The 14,611-nt window shown below is 50.1% G+C and overlaps 1 protein-coding gene across 1 annotated transcript in view; it reads right to left on the reverse strand.

Annotated features, from left to right (window-relative positions):
* Positions 1-14,611, reverse strand: part of NPLOC4 (NPL4 homolog, ubiquitin recognition factor) — a 65,075-nt gene that overhangs the window by 5,479 nt on the left and 44,985 nt on the right. Inside the window, exons 13-15 of the mRNA XM_041725275.1 lie at positions 4,730-4,801; positions 1,891-1,986; positions 541-657 (exon numbers count right to left, since the gene is read on the reverse strand). Of these exons, the coding sequence (XP_041581209.1) occupies positions 541-657; positions 1,891-1,986; positions 4,730-4,801 (285 nt within the window). The remainder of the gene's footprint in view (positions 1-540; positions 658-1,890; positions 1,987-4,729; positions 4,802-14,611) is intronic.

The raw sequence follows: 14,611 nt of genomic DNA on the forward strand, positions 1-14,611 counted from the left end.
CAGACAGCAGCCACTGTTGGTGACACTTGCTCTCGGCTCCCCGACAGCACGTCTTCAAAACGCCAACTATGCAGCTGTGCACTCAGGGCCTGGATGCCAGCCAACCTTCTGGGCCAAGGCAATAAAACCACAGTTGATTCAGGAGGAGAGGAGATATCAGTAAGAAGGAGGGGCTGTGACTCTGAAACCGTTATAGAGTGCAGCATCTCTAATGCTCCATGCTAGAGGACAGAGCTCAATGTCCTCTGCTTCCCATGCAGTTATGACGAATGGAACTGTCCTCCATGGGGGGGGGGACACACATGACACCGAGGCTTAGAGAAGCTGTTTCAGTGTAATTGCTAAATGTGGAAGCTCCATCTCTGTACCAAGAAGCCCCTTGTGAAAAGCCACTGCCCACAGGACCTAAGAGGGACTCTGACCCAGCTTCCCAGCCATGCTCTGGCTTGTGAGAAAAGGAAGCATCTTTTTTATAGCCAAACCCCACCTGGGGACCACCAAAGCCAGATATTCAGTGGGCACGCACACTCAGGCCTGTACCTGCAGAGGCATGACCTCATTGGTGACCAGAAACAGTAGGAGGTGGAAATCCGAGATGGTATCCAGGAACACGGATGAGGTATTCTGGGACAGATAGGTGGCCAAACTGTGGAAGTCCTACAGTGGTGAGGGAGGAAGCAAGTGAGCACGAGCATCCCCGGACAGCCCTGGGACCCAGCCCAGAGAGCCATCTGTCCCCTCCTGAGACACGGCTAAGTTCAGAGCTCAGACACACACCACTCCCCATCCTGTTTGATAACCACTGATGGGGACCCAGGCCAGAGGGACACATGGCTGCAACATGAGCTGTGGCTCTATCCTCCTAGGAGGATGCTCTCAGTACACATGTGACTTATGGACAGGTGTAAGAGAACACAGTTATAAAGCTGACCGAGCTGGCAAATGCATTCACAAGGACAGATCGCCCCCCACCCCCCACCTCCAGGGGGAGAGTGGGCTGTGGGAAGGGCTGACTTTGGGGCTAGAAGACCTGCCTGGTGCTCGCGGTTCAGCTGTACTGCTGACCTTGGGTAGTTGGACCGCGAGGATTGAGAGAGAGAGAGAGAGTATGTTGGGGGGGATTATGCAACATGACCACCTTCAGCAAAACTAAACGCAGGAGGTTCAAGAATGCCACCCAGAAAGTGGCTCTGCACCTTTATAAGCACCCTGAGTCCCCGCACAGATGGGCCATGAGGAGAGCAAAGCATCAGAGAGGTTTTGTAAATGAAGCACCACGCTTCTCAAGAAAATATCCTTATATTCTTTTCTGTGATGCCTGTTAACAATTCGAACAAACATGTCCCAGACCATCCATGTGGCAGCAAGAGGCACCTGCAGCAGAGAGCAGGGGTCACGGCACAGGACGTGCTGCGTTGAGACCAGCACCGAGTGCTAGAAAGCCTGGGTGGCCGGGCCACACAAGGCCACACACGTCCTGGATGGTGCATGAGAGATGAAGCAGGGTGACAGGACAGGAAGCCAGAGCAAGCAGCGAAGCGACACATCTCCACAAGAAATGACGCTTGTTAACAAATAAAAAAGTCGTTAGGAGAGGACACGAGTGACAAATAAATTTGGGGGAAAAAAGAAGTCAAGTGAGAACGGCCCTTCTGGCAGATCCACAGGCCTGGGGCCTCACGGGGCTCTGCTCTGTGGTTATCTGTCAGCCCGGCCCGGAGTGAATGTCAGGGTGATCAACAGTGTCTCAGAGACAGTCCTAGCTGGGCTTCGTCACAAGAATGAATCAGGAGAGTTTGAAAGCTTGGTACTTTCTGGAAAAACAACACTGACACTAGATGAACAAGCAGTAGTTACTTTAAATTATGTTTCTAAAGACAAAGAGCTTACCTGTGTCTCACCCAATACATCCCGGTTTTCAATAGGAAATGGATTTTGCGAAATAGAAAAAGTATAAACTGGATCCTTGGGGAAAGTTGTTGTGATCTAATGAACAAAAACACAAATCCTTGATAAATTGTGATGCCAACAGCGGTGAGGGCGGCCCCAGGTGCCCCAAATAGCCCTGAGCACAGCACCCTCCCCTGAGCTCCGGCCAGAGTCCTAACTGTTCCCCACTGGACACAAGGGTCACCCATTAATGACACCCTAAATGAAAGCCCTGACACTCTGACTCTGGGAAGCAAACTGAAGGATCACTGGTCACAAGTTTTAGGATCATGCCAGTTGTGGGCAGTTTGTGTGTGCTGGCCAGGCTTCCATCTGCCCAGCCGCTCACACAGAGGCCCTCCCCGTGGAGGAGCCAGAGAGTGAGCTCTGGGAACGCAGTGGACGGGGACAGAAGAACTCTCAGGGTCAGCCTTGATGCTGTGAGAGACACAGTGACCTCCAGAGCTTGCAGAGGCTCCTCTGGACATACGGCACCACTGCACGGAGCCAGGGCATGTCAAGGCAGCAGGAGAACCCACGCTTCTGAGATGCAGCACACAGCCCTCCTGCTCTTCCCATCAGACAGGCTGGAGTCAAGAGCTTGTGTCTGAAGGGGAACCTGAGCCCTTCATCTGGCTCAGACATGCTTTAGTAACAGCAGAGGGCATTTTAAATCTAACATATAATCAATAGAAACTACAGGGACAGTGGTAAATGTGCAAGAATCAATACAAATACAGTTTTTCATTCCTCCTGGCAGACGCCTCTCCCCACGAAAGCACCCAAGTGTGAGCTATCAACCACCTTTTGGTTGACACAGCTTTTCCTCTACAATATGACACTAGCGGCAGCAGATTACACCTCATCCAGATTTAGGGTAGCTATTCTGGTTCCTTCGGGACTATTTCTAAAGAATGAAAATGTTGTTCTGGTCTGTTTTCTGCATCAGTGAAGGCAGCGGGCCGTTTCAAGCTGGCTGGCCCAGGATTTGCTGTGACTGTGCCAGCACTCTGAAGGACAAGCTGAGCCATCCGCAGCATCTGAGACCTGAGCCCCACTGCTCTTTTAAAGATTTTATTTTTAAGTCATCTCTACACCCAACGTGGGGCTTGAACTCACAACCCCAAGAGCAAGTCACACTCCATCAATGGAGCTAATAGCCAGGCGTCTCTCCCACCGTCTCTTCCCCTGGTCTTTTATCGACCAGACCATGCAGCTGGGGGACTCTGGCCACAGCGCCGCGTACCTGCATGGCCTCTGTCAGCTACGGATCCTAAGCCTCAGTCTGTTCCTCTGTGAGACACAGATGACTCCGAGTGCCTACATCCACTAAGGCTCAGACACACAGGCCTTATTAGTCTTAGCTGCTGTCATAGTTCTAAAGACGCCGGAAGAGCCTTCCAGGCTGTAGAGACAAAGGTCTGTGGATGGCACAGCACTTTTGCTTTGGGAGGGCAGAGACGATGGTGGGCCAGCAACAACAGAGCACCTACCAGGCAGCAGATGTGGAATTGAGACATCTGTGTTAGACCTGAAACTCCCCTTAGAGCATGACAGAACCAAAGTTCACTAGGCAGTCTGCGAATATCCCGGATGCCCACCTCGACCTGTATTCCAACAGCCCCAACCCAGCCTGCCTCAGGTCATCTAGCCAATGCCCCGACACATCCACAGCACATCCACAGCAGCCCAGGGAAGGGGGCTCATTCATCCCTTCTCTTGCCTGAAACAGCAGCCTGCTCATGGCGGGCTGCCCCAACCTCGTTCCATAAGAACAGAGAGCCTGGGTATCATAGGGCGGAATGTTCCCTCACAACCAAACTTTACTGACTCAACACACTAAGCAAGAACTCGGCCCATTTCTAAAAGGAAAGAGGTGGGGAGGCCACAGGGAGAGAAGACCTCAGAAAGCTGGCTTTAAATCACGCCGACTCCTCCTAAGTGTATGTTCCATCAATCTGTTTTCATCTTAATTACACCCTAGGTAGTCTAAAAAACAGATGCCTTTACGGCCTAGGTAATAAATACGTTCTCAGGAACTGTCAATTGGAATGGAGCACCGATGGGCTTGGCTCATGGGGACCTGCTGCTCCAAATGCAATGATATTTTACAACCTGAATCACATGCCCTTCCTGAGTCCAAATGTAGCCCAAAGAGATCCTGGCAGGCAGCGGTTAGGAAATGAGCAGCCGCCCGTCCCCTTGGAACAGAGCTGATTGCTGCAAATGTGCTGGGCATTCATGCCGGCGTCCTCGACTGCCCTTTGGCCTGGGACCACAGCTCCAGGACTAGAGCATGCCTCCAGAAAGGAGCTGAGACTGGGACCAGGCATTCTGGAGTTCCACCCAGGAAAGCACACTACCATCTCACTCAAGGACAATCATGGCTACCTGCCCCGGGGGACTGACTCAGGAGGAGAGTGACCCACCACCGTGAGCCCGGCTCTGGCAGCTGAGGTCTGGCCAGGGCAGCACCCGCACACACCGCACCATGCACAGTGCCACACTGGGCTCGCTGACCTCCACAGGCTGCCTGGCCAGGTCAGTGGTCCTTTGTTATACTTTAGGTTTGGGAGAAGGTAAATCCTAAGTTGTTTTTAAGGAAATAAAAACATTGAAACTAGAAGAAAAAGACCTTGAAGTCACCAGTTTTTCATGATGACAGGAGCTCAATGATTCATATATTTCCCGGGTGTCCATCCTGGGCCAGGCATAGGGGCAACTGTCCAAGCTACTGCTGCTACCCTCACAGGGCCCCCACCCGGCAGCCCAGGGGGGTGGCGGGGCGCTGTACACTTACATCTATGATCAGATACTCCACGGGCAGGGGCCGGGCAAGCTGGGTGATCTCATTGCCAAACTTGTCTATGTCCTGAAACAGGAAATAAAAGTGAGCTGCATGAGCAAAGATGTGACCAGTGACATGGTTTATCTTTTACATGCTCGTCTTAGCTTTTGAATGACTACAATTTCTTTTTAAAGATTTATTTATTTGAGAGAAAGAGTAAGAGAGAGAGAGGACACAAGAGGAGGGGGGAGGAGAGGGAGCAGAACTGCCCCCCCTCCGCTGTGCAGGACTCGATCCCAGGACCCTGAAATCATGACCCGAGCTGAAGGCAGACGCTCAACCAACTGAGCCACCCAGGCGCCCCCAATGACTACAATTCTTGCCTATGTGTATGAAAAGCAGACAGGATACTGTGCGTGTTTTTGCTACACATCCACCTTCTGTCATTTCCTGGAGCTCTGTATGATAGCCATGCTTTTAGCTAATGGGTAGTCTCTGCTGGGAGCCTATGTTACAGCCCCCTACCCAGCATACACATCAGGCCTCACACTAACGTTGCCCTGTGCAACACACGGGTCCAGGGCTCCCTCCCACCTGCCTCCCAGGCTACACCTGTCCCCTTCCATCCTGGACAAGCTCCCCACAATCTTGAGCCTAAATGCTAGCTCCTAATGATCTACTTACACCTCTGAAAACCCAACTTAATACACATACGTTAATAAAATAAATACATACGCAAACGAGTACACACACACACAAATACGCAGACATGGAAAACCCCCACCACCAATCTGTCAAAGTCTAAACTTGTTTTGCTTTGTCAGATGCACAGAACATAAAGTTTAATTATGGGGAAAAACGGCCAGCATATGTTCATTAATCATAAAATGACAATTATATCTGATTTATGTCAAACATGCTGAGTTCAAACAGAGCTCTAAAATAAATTCATAAGAACCAACACTTTTCATTAAAGATTCTGTGAGAGGGGGTCATATTTTCTATCTAAATCATCATTTAACATCATATAAATCATTCACTGAGTCATATATAAATTATACATCCATAACTTCCAATTATGGGGCCTTCCATAAAAGTTTACATTTATTAAAGCTCTCAGACCCACCAAATGGATGCCAGGCAGGTCCCCCTGAGGCCTGTAGGATGACGCAAGGCCACCCCAGCATATCCCACCTTTCCAGGGATGTCAGAGGCACGCACCGTCGTTCAAGACAACCTTCCCAGGCTTTTCCTAAGTTGAACCAGGTCTATCATCCTAACGGCAAGTCTGGAGGTCCTATTTGGCCCAGATCCTTTTGTTTAGAAATTAAAATTTCTGGTCTGCAATAAAGCTGTTTATCCATGCCTTCCTAACCTTTCTTCGATTCACAACTAAAGAGAGCTGCCAACCAGAGCCCGCCCCTCTGCTCTCCCAGGACACAGTCCAAATCTAACTACACAGGAAGCATTAGCACCCCATCAAAGGACACATTCCTGGAAACAACACACCATGCTTTGTCTGTCTGGCTTCTTTTGAAGTTGGAATTACTTTCCACTCCATCTGGGTAAGAGTCACTTGTCCTTACACGTGACAGGTGGCTGCCCTGCGCTGGTTTCCACAACAGTCAGGCCGGGCCCAGCTTTCTGTGGCTCTCCCGGCTTGGATGGGGGCAGCCTGAGACATGGGCCGGTGGAGTGGGTCCTGGGGCCCCAGAAGTGGCAGTTTCTCGATAGAGGAGATATGGTAGGAGGCGGGAATCAAATCCAATCACACTAAATCACCACTTCCAAAAATACACGCTTGCCCCTACAAGAAATAACCTGCAACAACTCATATATAATTAGCCCATCTGGAATTCATCTTCCAATCTAATTAAGCTCTAATATGCAGAAACATTCTTCCAGCACCTGTTCGCTTTCATCTTCCCCTCTAGGGATTTTTCTTGTTAAATGCCCCTCTCTCTTTTTTTTCTGCGTCGTGCTATTCTCTTTCAAATTTAACTACCCAACTGTACCTTTCTGCTCCCCAAGAAAATAAAGGTGCTGCATCCCTCTCTGCTCCCCGGGGGAGAACAGGTAACTTCTATCTCTCCCCCGTGCCTCCACGTCTATGTTTCTGCCAGCCAGTCCCCAGCCCTACACAGCATCTCAAAAGCAATTACTTTTTATGGGCGTCAGCAGATGTCGGGCTGGGGGAGGAGGGCCTCTGAATTCCCAGGTCGGCAGCCGACAAAGTGTCAGCGGTTTCATCTCCACAGGGAGGTAGTCTTTGGGATAGGCAGGGGCTGAGGTCCCCGGTGCCAGGCCACCTGCAATGGCCATGTCTGCAGACAGCTGCACCACCGTCGGGATAGCATAGAGAAGTCCAGGGATCTCTGTCTGTGTTTGTGGCAGGACAAGGACAAGCTCCACTGACCTGGTGGTGTCATCTTCCTTAGAAAAGGTGAACGAAATCCCTATTGTATTGCTTTTCTCTTTAAAGAATTGGTAAGAAGGATAACAAGTAACACCAGCAGCTTGACCTGAGACTTCACAGGATAAAGAAAAAAATCAAAGTTCTCAGAACAATGTTTCTCAAAAGAATCACTGTCTAGGAAACAATCCTGTCAATAAGCACCTACAGAGTGTCTGTCAGAGGCAAATAGAATCAGCAGCTGACATATATTAGGTGCTGGGGTACACGGTCCAGGCTAGACACCACATGTATACAACCAGCAGGCCCCCAGTGCATGAGGACATCAGGGGCTACGAAAGTCAGTTCACGTGCCTGACGTGGAGTGCCTGGTAGAGGTGAGTGGAGGGGGTTAGAGACCCAGTCTACCCATATCAGAACCCCAGAGCTCAGCACTGGAACCTGGCACACTATGCTCTTCCACCCTGAGCTGGCACCGAGGTCAAACATTCCAACCCCACTCCCACTTGTGGGGACCCTGTGGCCACAGGCTCCAGTCCTGCAAAGTATCCTGCTGAGCAAAACTTGCTACCTCCGACTCCAGAGAAAGAATGGGTACCGCAGGTACCACAGAATCCTTGTTCCTAGACTGGGACATCATGGCAATATGTGGTTCAGAGTCTCTTCTCTTATTGGCAATTTCTTGATTGATAAATTTTCCTGAATAATGCCCATTATGTAGCAAACACAATCTCTTGTAATTAAAATATTTGTTTAAAAAATATTAACAAGTACAGCGGTCTTTACCTTGAGAAATACAGAAACATATTATGGAACTATAATGGGGCGCCTGGGGGGGCTCAGTTAAGTGTCCATCTGCCTTCAGCTCAGGTCTTGATCTCGGGGACCTGGGATCGAGCCCCGAGTCGGGCTCCCTGCTCAGCGGAGAGTCTGCTTCTCCCTCTGCCCCTCCCTTAGCTGGTGCTCGCTCTCTCTCTCAAATAAATAAAATCTTCAAAAGGAAAAAAAAAACCCACAAGGAGAAAATGTAGGTAAATATACAGTTATGGGGTAAAGAATTACTTCCTAAATACAATAACAAAGGCAGAAACTATCATGAAAAAGGATCTTTGAAATCAGAAACTATTTCAGCTTCTTTACAGGAAAAACATAAAGAAAATGACAGCCTGGCATGTGTCTCTAACATACGACAAAGGGTTAACATACAAAACCCGACAAACAATGCAGAAACAATGAATCACCTCACAAATACCCAGTGCTGCACACGCCAAGGCAATCCACAAAGGACACAGGAGACCCTGGGATGAAGCGGGTGCGGAGCAGGGTCCTGACAGAGCCACTGTGCCCACGCGCCAGCAAGGGCAGTGTGGTCTGCAGCCCAGTCTGCATGAGGGAGCTGTGCCACCTTTTTGGAGATTTGGGAGGATGCCTAACACCCTTGAAATACAACTGTCCTTCAACAAATAATGACAGCTCTGGGGATTTGTCCTGAGTAATGTAGAGCACACACCAAGAGCAAGGTAAGGGATGGGCCGAGGATCACTGCTGAGAAGTGCCAGGTGCTGGGCACAAACCTGGGTCCCTCAACAGCCAGCTCCTTGAAGGAGGGACGACCCCCTCTGCCTCCGTGCCCTCCTCGCCCCTACACCTTGGATCCCACCCTCCTGCCCCACCGCCTGAACCAGCCCACGAAGAGCTGAGTTCCGTGGGGCGGTGGGGCTGCCCGGCCCGGCCGACCCCGTCCTCTCACTTCCTTGCAAGGCTTCCAGTGCAACTGACACCAAAAAGGGCTTGCTTGGCTTCGTTCCTGTCCCACCATGCCAGACGTCAAACACCAAACACTGGCCCCTGGGTCTCAGGGTGCTACTCACCGCAGTCTCTGACTCCAGTGCCCACCTGCTCACCCTGGCCAGAGACCTGGCTCCAGCCTGGGTTCCTCCCTGCCACCCCGGAGGCCTCCGGGGCGCTCTGCCCAACGGCCACAGGGAGTGGACATGTGTTCCCTGCATTACAGCACAAGTCTTCTCACTGGGTTCCCCAACTCTGTGCCCAGAATGATCTACAACACTGACCTCCCACCCACAACCTGGTATCCAAGCACCTCCTACCACACATCACACTGCTTTCAGGCCCACCTCACATCTCCCTCCTGTGGCCATCTCCGAATTCCCCAGACCCTCTGCTCCACACCAGTCAACCCCTTGCCACAGGACCAACACCAGGAGCACTCACGTGGATCATTTTTCTCATGTTACAAAAACCCCAAATGAGAAAACATCTTGTTCCCACTTCCCACACGAACACTGTCCATCACCTCCCACCTTTCCAGCAGACTCGGTTTTTGGCCGGCCTCTCCTTTAAATCCACACTAGCCAGCCCTGCGTTCTCTACACCAGCTGCTCGGGCCCCGATGGCCACATGGTGCCCACAACACTCCCATTCTGGGACTGTCAGCACCACATGACAAGGTAGCTGTTTCTCGGCTTGGCTTCCTGGTGCCCCCTAGCATCCCAGGAGTGCACACTCTGTCTCTGCTGCGGCCCTCGCCTGCCCCTGAATGCTCGTCTCCACCTCTCCTCCCCAACGATGGCATCCAGGCAACAGCCCCTCACACCATCCACACAGTACATCTGCAGACCCACCTCCAGGTACAACTCACTGTCCCAGGCTCCATACTCACCTGCCCCCGGCCAGGGTGGTATAGAGGCATGGGCCTAGGTCCAGAGCTGCACTGGCACATGCAGGAGCCCTCACAGCACCCAGAACAACCGGAATAGCTTTCAGTTGTTACAGACGCTATGATTTAGCCACATCTTCAGTCATGTGCTCCTTCTTCTTTATAATCACATTTAAATGATTGACCTAGGGGCCCCTGGGTGGCTCAGCGGTGGAGCGTCTGCCTTTGGCTCAAGGCGTGACGCCGGGGTCCTACGATCAAGTCCCACAGCACCACCCCACAGGGAGCCTGTTTCTCCCTCTGCCTTTGTCTCTGCCTCTCTCTGTGTCTCTCATGAATAAATAAAATCTTAAAAAAATAAATGATTGACCTAAAGCAACAGTAAAAAAATGAGAAGTAGGCCAGATGCAGACAGTGGTTACTGCTCACCAGGCCCCCCTCGGGTCTTTCTATAGAGATCAAGTGTGCGACCATGAACCCAAAACTCTTGCTTTAAACTACAGAAGGAACCCAAATGGAGTGTAAAATGGCACAGAAAAGGAGAAAGGAAAATACCATACTCTCTTCTGCCCTGAACAGCCCCAAGATAACCCACATCAAGCAGTAGCTCCCTCAGGAAAGCACCTGCTTTTACAAACAACATGCCTTGGATGTCACTGCACGTCTTCCCAATCCTTACTTCTCCAGACTCACGGCCTCTCAATCACATCCCCCACCCAGCCCCTTTTCATGGGTTGCACAGCACCCGCCAGGGCATGCAGACCAGAGCGTGGCCACTCACCACCCTCACAAAAGCCCCCCAAGCTCCCCGGGCGTGTCCTCTGTACACTGTACACACACCCACAGGAACATGAGCATCACCACCCACGTATGCTCACGCTGCATATACAGCTATGTATTGAATTTTACGTTTTGAGTTTTATCCTAGGTCCTTAAATAATTTTCAAGCACATGCCTTAAGTGGTCACAATATACTCTACCCGGAGACATATTCTAATTTAATGCCCCATTATTGGACTTTTAGATGGCCTCCCATATTTGTTATCACAGATGACACCATGACGAGTAGCCTCAGGTGAACCTTGGTGCACGGCCCATTTGCAAGGCTGACTTAACCCAGCCACAGCCCACGGGAGGACCAAGAGGATTATTTCCATGTTTGCCTTCAGAGGTCTCTTTGCTCAAACTGATTTTCCTAAAACATATGAGAAATGAGTATCTCAAATCCTACAAGGCTATAAACAATTGTGGGAAGCACGGCAAACCTGCTCTCACTAACAGCCAAATGAGCAATCCGGAAAAAAAACACAGCATGACTTAAAGAAATAACACAGGCTCCGTGATCACAGGGAGCTCACTTCCCAGGGTGCCCGGGGGGCTCAGTCAGTGAAGCATCGGACTTTGGCTCAGGTCACGATCTCAGGGTGCTGGGATGGAGCCCTGCAACGGGCTCCCTGCTCAGTGGGGAGTCTACTGGAGATTCCCTCTGCCCCGCCCCCCACTCGTGCTTTCTCTCAAATAAACAAAATCTTAAGGGGAGGGGGGTGCGCACTTCTTAAGTGCAAGAAATTTACAAGAATGGAAGTAAAAAGCACATTTCCAACCCGATAAAGGATATTACCAAACAAATAAAAAACCCACAAGCAAACTCATAGATAATGATGAAATCTTAAAAGCACTTCCTTTATGGAAGCCTGGGTGGCTCAGTGGTTGAGCGCCTGCTTTCAGCTCAGGTCGTGATCCTGGGGTCCCGGGATCGAGTCCGGCATCGGGCTCCCCGCATGGAGCCAACTTCTCCCTCTGCCTGTGTCTCTGCCTCTCTCTGTGTGTGTCTCTCATGAATAAATAAATAGAACATTAAAAGAAAAAAAAAAGCACTTCCTTTACGGTTAAAAATAAGACAATAGTGCTGGTCACTGGACGTTGTTCTGGAAGCCCTACCAACAGGAGGAGCCGAAATGAATGGGAAGGGAGAGACCATCGCCATTCCTGGATAATACACTCATATGTGCAGAAAACCCAGAGGAATATACATGTGAATTCAGAGGAAGCAATAATAGATATCAAAGTTGCCAAACATTTATCAGTTTCAAATAGCTAAAACATAATTTTAAAAAGACGCTATTTATAACATGTAGAAACCGTAAGTATCAAGGAGCAATCTACAGGCAGGACCTCCATGCCGATGACCCTAAGTCCCTGAGACACTGGGGACATGGAGCAGGCGCAGCACCCCAACATTCGCAGGGGAACTCAGCACAGAAAAGGGGGCCATGAAGTCTTAGTAAGACTTGTTTGTTCTGGTGCAACTTGCGAGCCAGCTGTCTATCTTCTATGGAAGAGAAAAGGGTCAGGAGCAGTCAAGGCTCCTGAAGAAAAGTAAGGTGGGGATGTAAGCAATCAGGCACAGAGCGTAACCGTAGTCAGAGTGATGGTGAACACATAATATTGGTGCCAGCGGAGAAAACTGGCCAATGGAGCAGAGCAGAGCAGAAACACATCCTGGGCGAGGGGACACAGATGACAAAGTGCCACAGATCAACAGGGGTTGAAGTAGAGGGTTTTCAATAAATGGTGTTTCCAGTTGATTATCCAGAAGATTTTTTTTTAAATTAAGAAAGAAGTTGGGCCTCTGCCTCACACCATCCAGTGAAAAAAATTCCAGGTGGGCTAAGAGCTCAAATGTGTAAGACAAAATCATAAACCTCGTATAAGACGATAGACTATCTTATGACTCAACATGCTAAACCCAAACGACAAGAGCCACAAAGCTGACCATGATGAAACAACCTCTGGCATCAAGACACCACAGAGAGGAAACATGAGCCACGTGAAGAGCTGTCACATGTGTCATTGACAAAGGGAAGAAATGGAATACCGGGGACACTTACAAATCAACATGAAAGAGACACAACCAACAGCCCAGGAAAAAACAAAACAAAACAGGAAGCCGACTTGAAATGCACATCACAGGACACAGGACACGGGACATAGGACGAGCCAACACACAAAGACTCTGATCTCACTTACAATCAGGTGAGTAAAAGTCATAACACAACAAAGAGTGTGTGGAAGTCAGCAGTGGTTGGCACCTGTGCGCAGCCAGGGAACACTCTAGGGAACGGGCTCAGCAAGCTTGGGGGGAAGCACAGTCTCAGATCTGTCGACTACAACAACATGCAGATCTAGGAAGAGAAGCTGGGGGTGGTAGCTCAGCGCTGTAGACTGAGGTCACCTGGGAGAGAAAAGGAGGGGAAGCACAGGAGGGTCCCAGGAGCTTCAGAGGCCACAGGAATATTGTAGTCCTTAAATGCCAGGTCAGACTTGGTATTATGTGATGTTTTATTTCTTTTTTTTTTTTTTTTGATGTTTTATTTCTTAAACATATTTTATAGGTAATCTTTCATATCTATTTGGTATTTAATTTTAAAAACTTCGAAAAGAATCGGATGGGAGCATAATTAATCTAAAGTGATGTATTCATTGATAGTACGCACGGAGGGCTTCCTAAGCAGGTGCCGGGGTGGAGCCAGAGAGCCTGGGTGAGGAATCTAGGATGTAAGACACGCCGAGCTCCTCAACGTGAGGGCACCAGGTCCTGCCATCACCCACAGGCTCGCACACTTTCCTAAAAAGGATTAAATGAAATTATTGTCCAAATGCTCAGAATGGCAGCCAGCAGGACCCTTGACCTCAGGTCCTAAAAACAAGTCAAAACACTGATTCTACATTACAAAACATCGTATCACAAATGCATCTTTGTAAGGTAGGAACTTTGGAGGGGGAGGAACTAACTCTATTTCTCGTATTGGTTCCCACTGTGATGTGATTTGAGGTGTGAGCATTTAATAATAGTTTAAAACTGAAGTACCTGCTCCACAAACAGGATCTAAGGGCAAGGTGTGTGCTCTCGAGGCCAATCGTTTTTATTAAACACCATGGAGGATGCAGGGAGAGGAGAAGAGGAACCACTACACAAGGGGCTAGGTATCACTTCCTTGGAAGAGTGATAGGAGTGCCCCTCCCCACCAGCTCCACTGCTCCCCCAAACCCGAGAGGCATCCAAGTGAGCTGTCACAGGAGAGCCCTACTCTGTCCTTCACCTGCACCAGTCTGGAAAGAGCAGGTGCAGCAGTGCCATCGTCCTTGGCTCCACAGGCATTTCCAGATAGTGGCTGACAAGAGTGGGCCTGTGCCTTGGGACACTTGCCTCTGCTTGCTGGCCCAGCATTCAGGGCACCACCCCAGTGCTCCTGCAGACCCCGCAGACCCTTGAGCTGCGGCAACTGTGCTAACTCAGGCAGAAGACAGCCGAGGAGGGTGCTGCTGAGTGGGCCAGCGCTCACTGCCCTGTCCCTTCCCGTGCCCGTGAACACGGACCCACCAACACAGACGATGTCATTCCACACAGGGACTGAGTGTCTGGGCATTCCCGCCACCCCCCACCCCAGCACTCTGGTACAATCAAGCACTGAATGATTTTCAGCAAAGACAAAGAATGAGCACTACATGGCTGGACCTGAAGACATTACAGAAAGTGGTGAAGAAAGCCCGTCACAACAGACGGTGCATGGGGCGACTGTCAGGACAACACACACACACACACACACACACACACACACACACACACACACAAAAGGGACAAACGACTGCCAGGAGTTCCGACTGCCAGGAGTAGTTCCGGAACGAGAGGCTTGGGGAGGGGCAGTCAAGTCATGCAGGGTTTCTGTTTGGGGGATAAAAGTATTCTAAAATCAGATGGTGGTGCACGAATATGTGTGAATATGCTAAAACCCAGTGAACT

Source organism: Vulpes lagopus, chromosome 12 (genome assembly GCF_018345385.1).
Source record: "Vulpes lagopus strain Blue_001 chromosome 12, ASM1834538v1, whole genome shotgun sequence".
NCBI classification, from domain to species: domain Eukaryota; kingdom Metazoa; phylum Chordata; class Mammalia; order Carnivora; family Canidae; genus Vulpes; species Vulpes lagopus.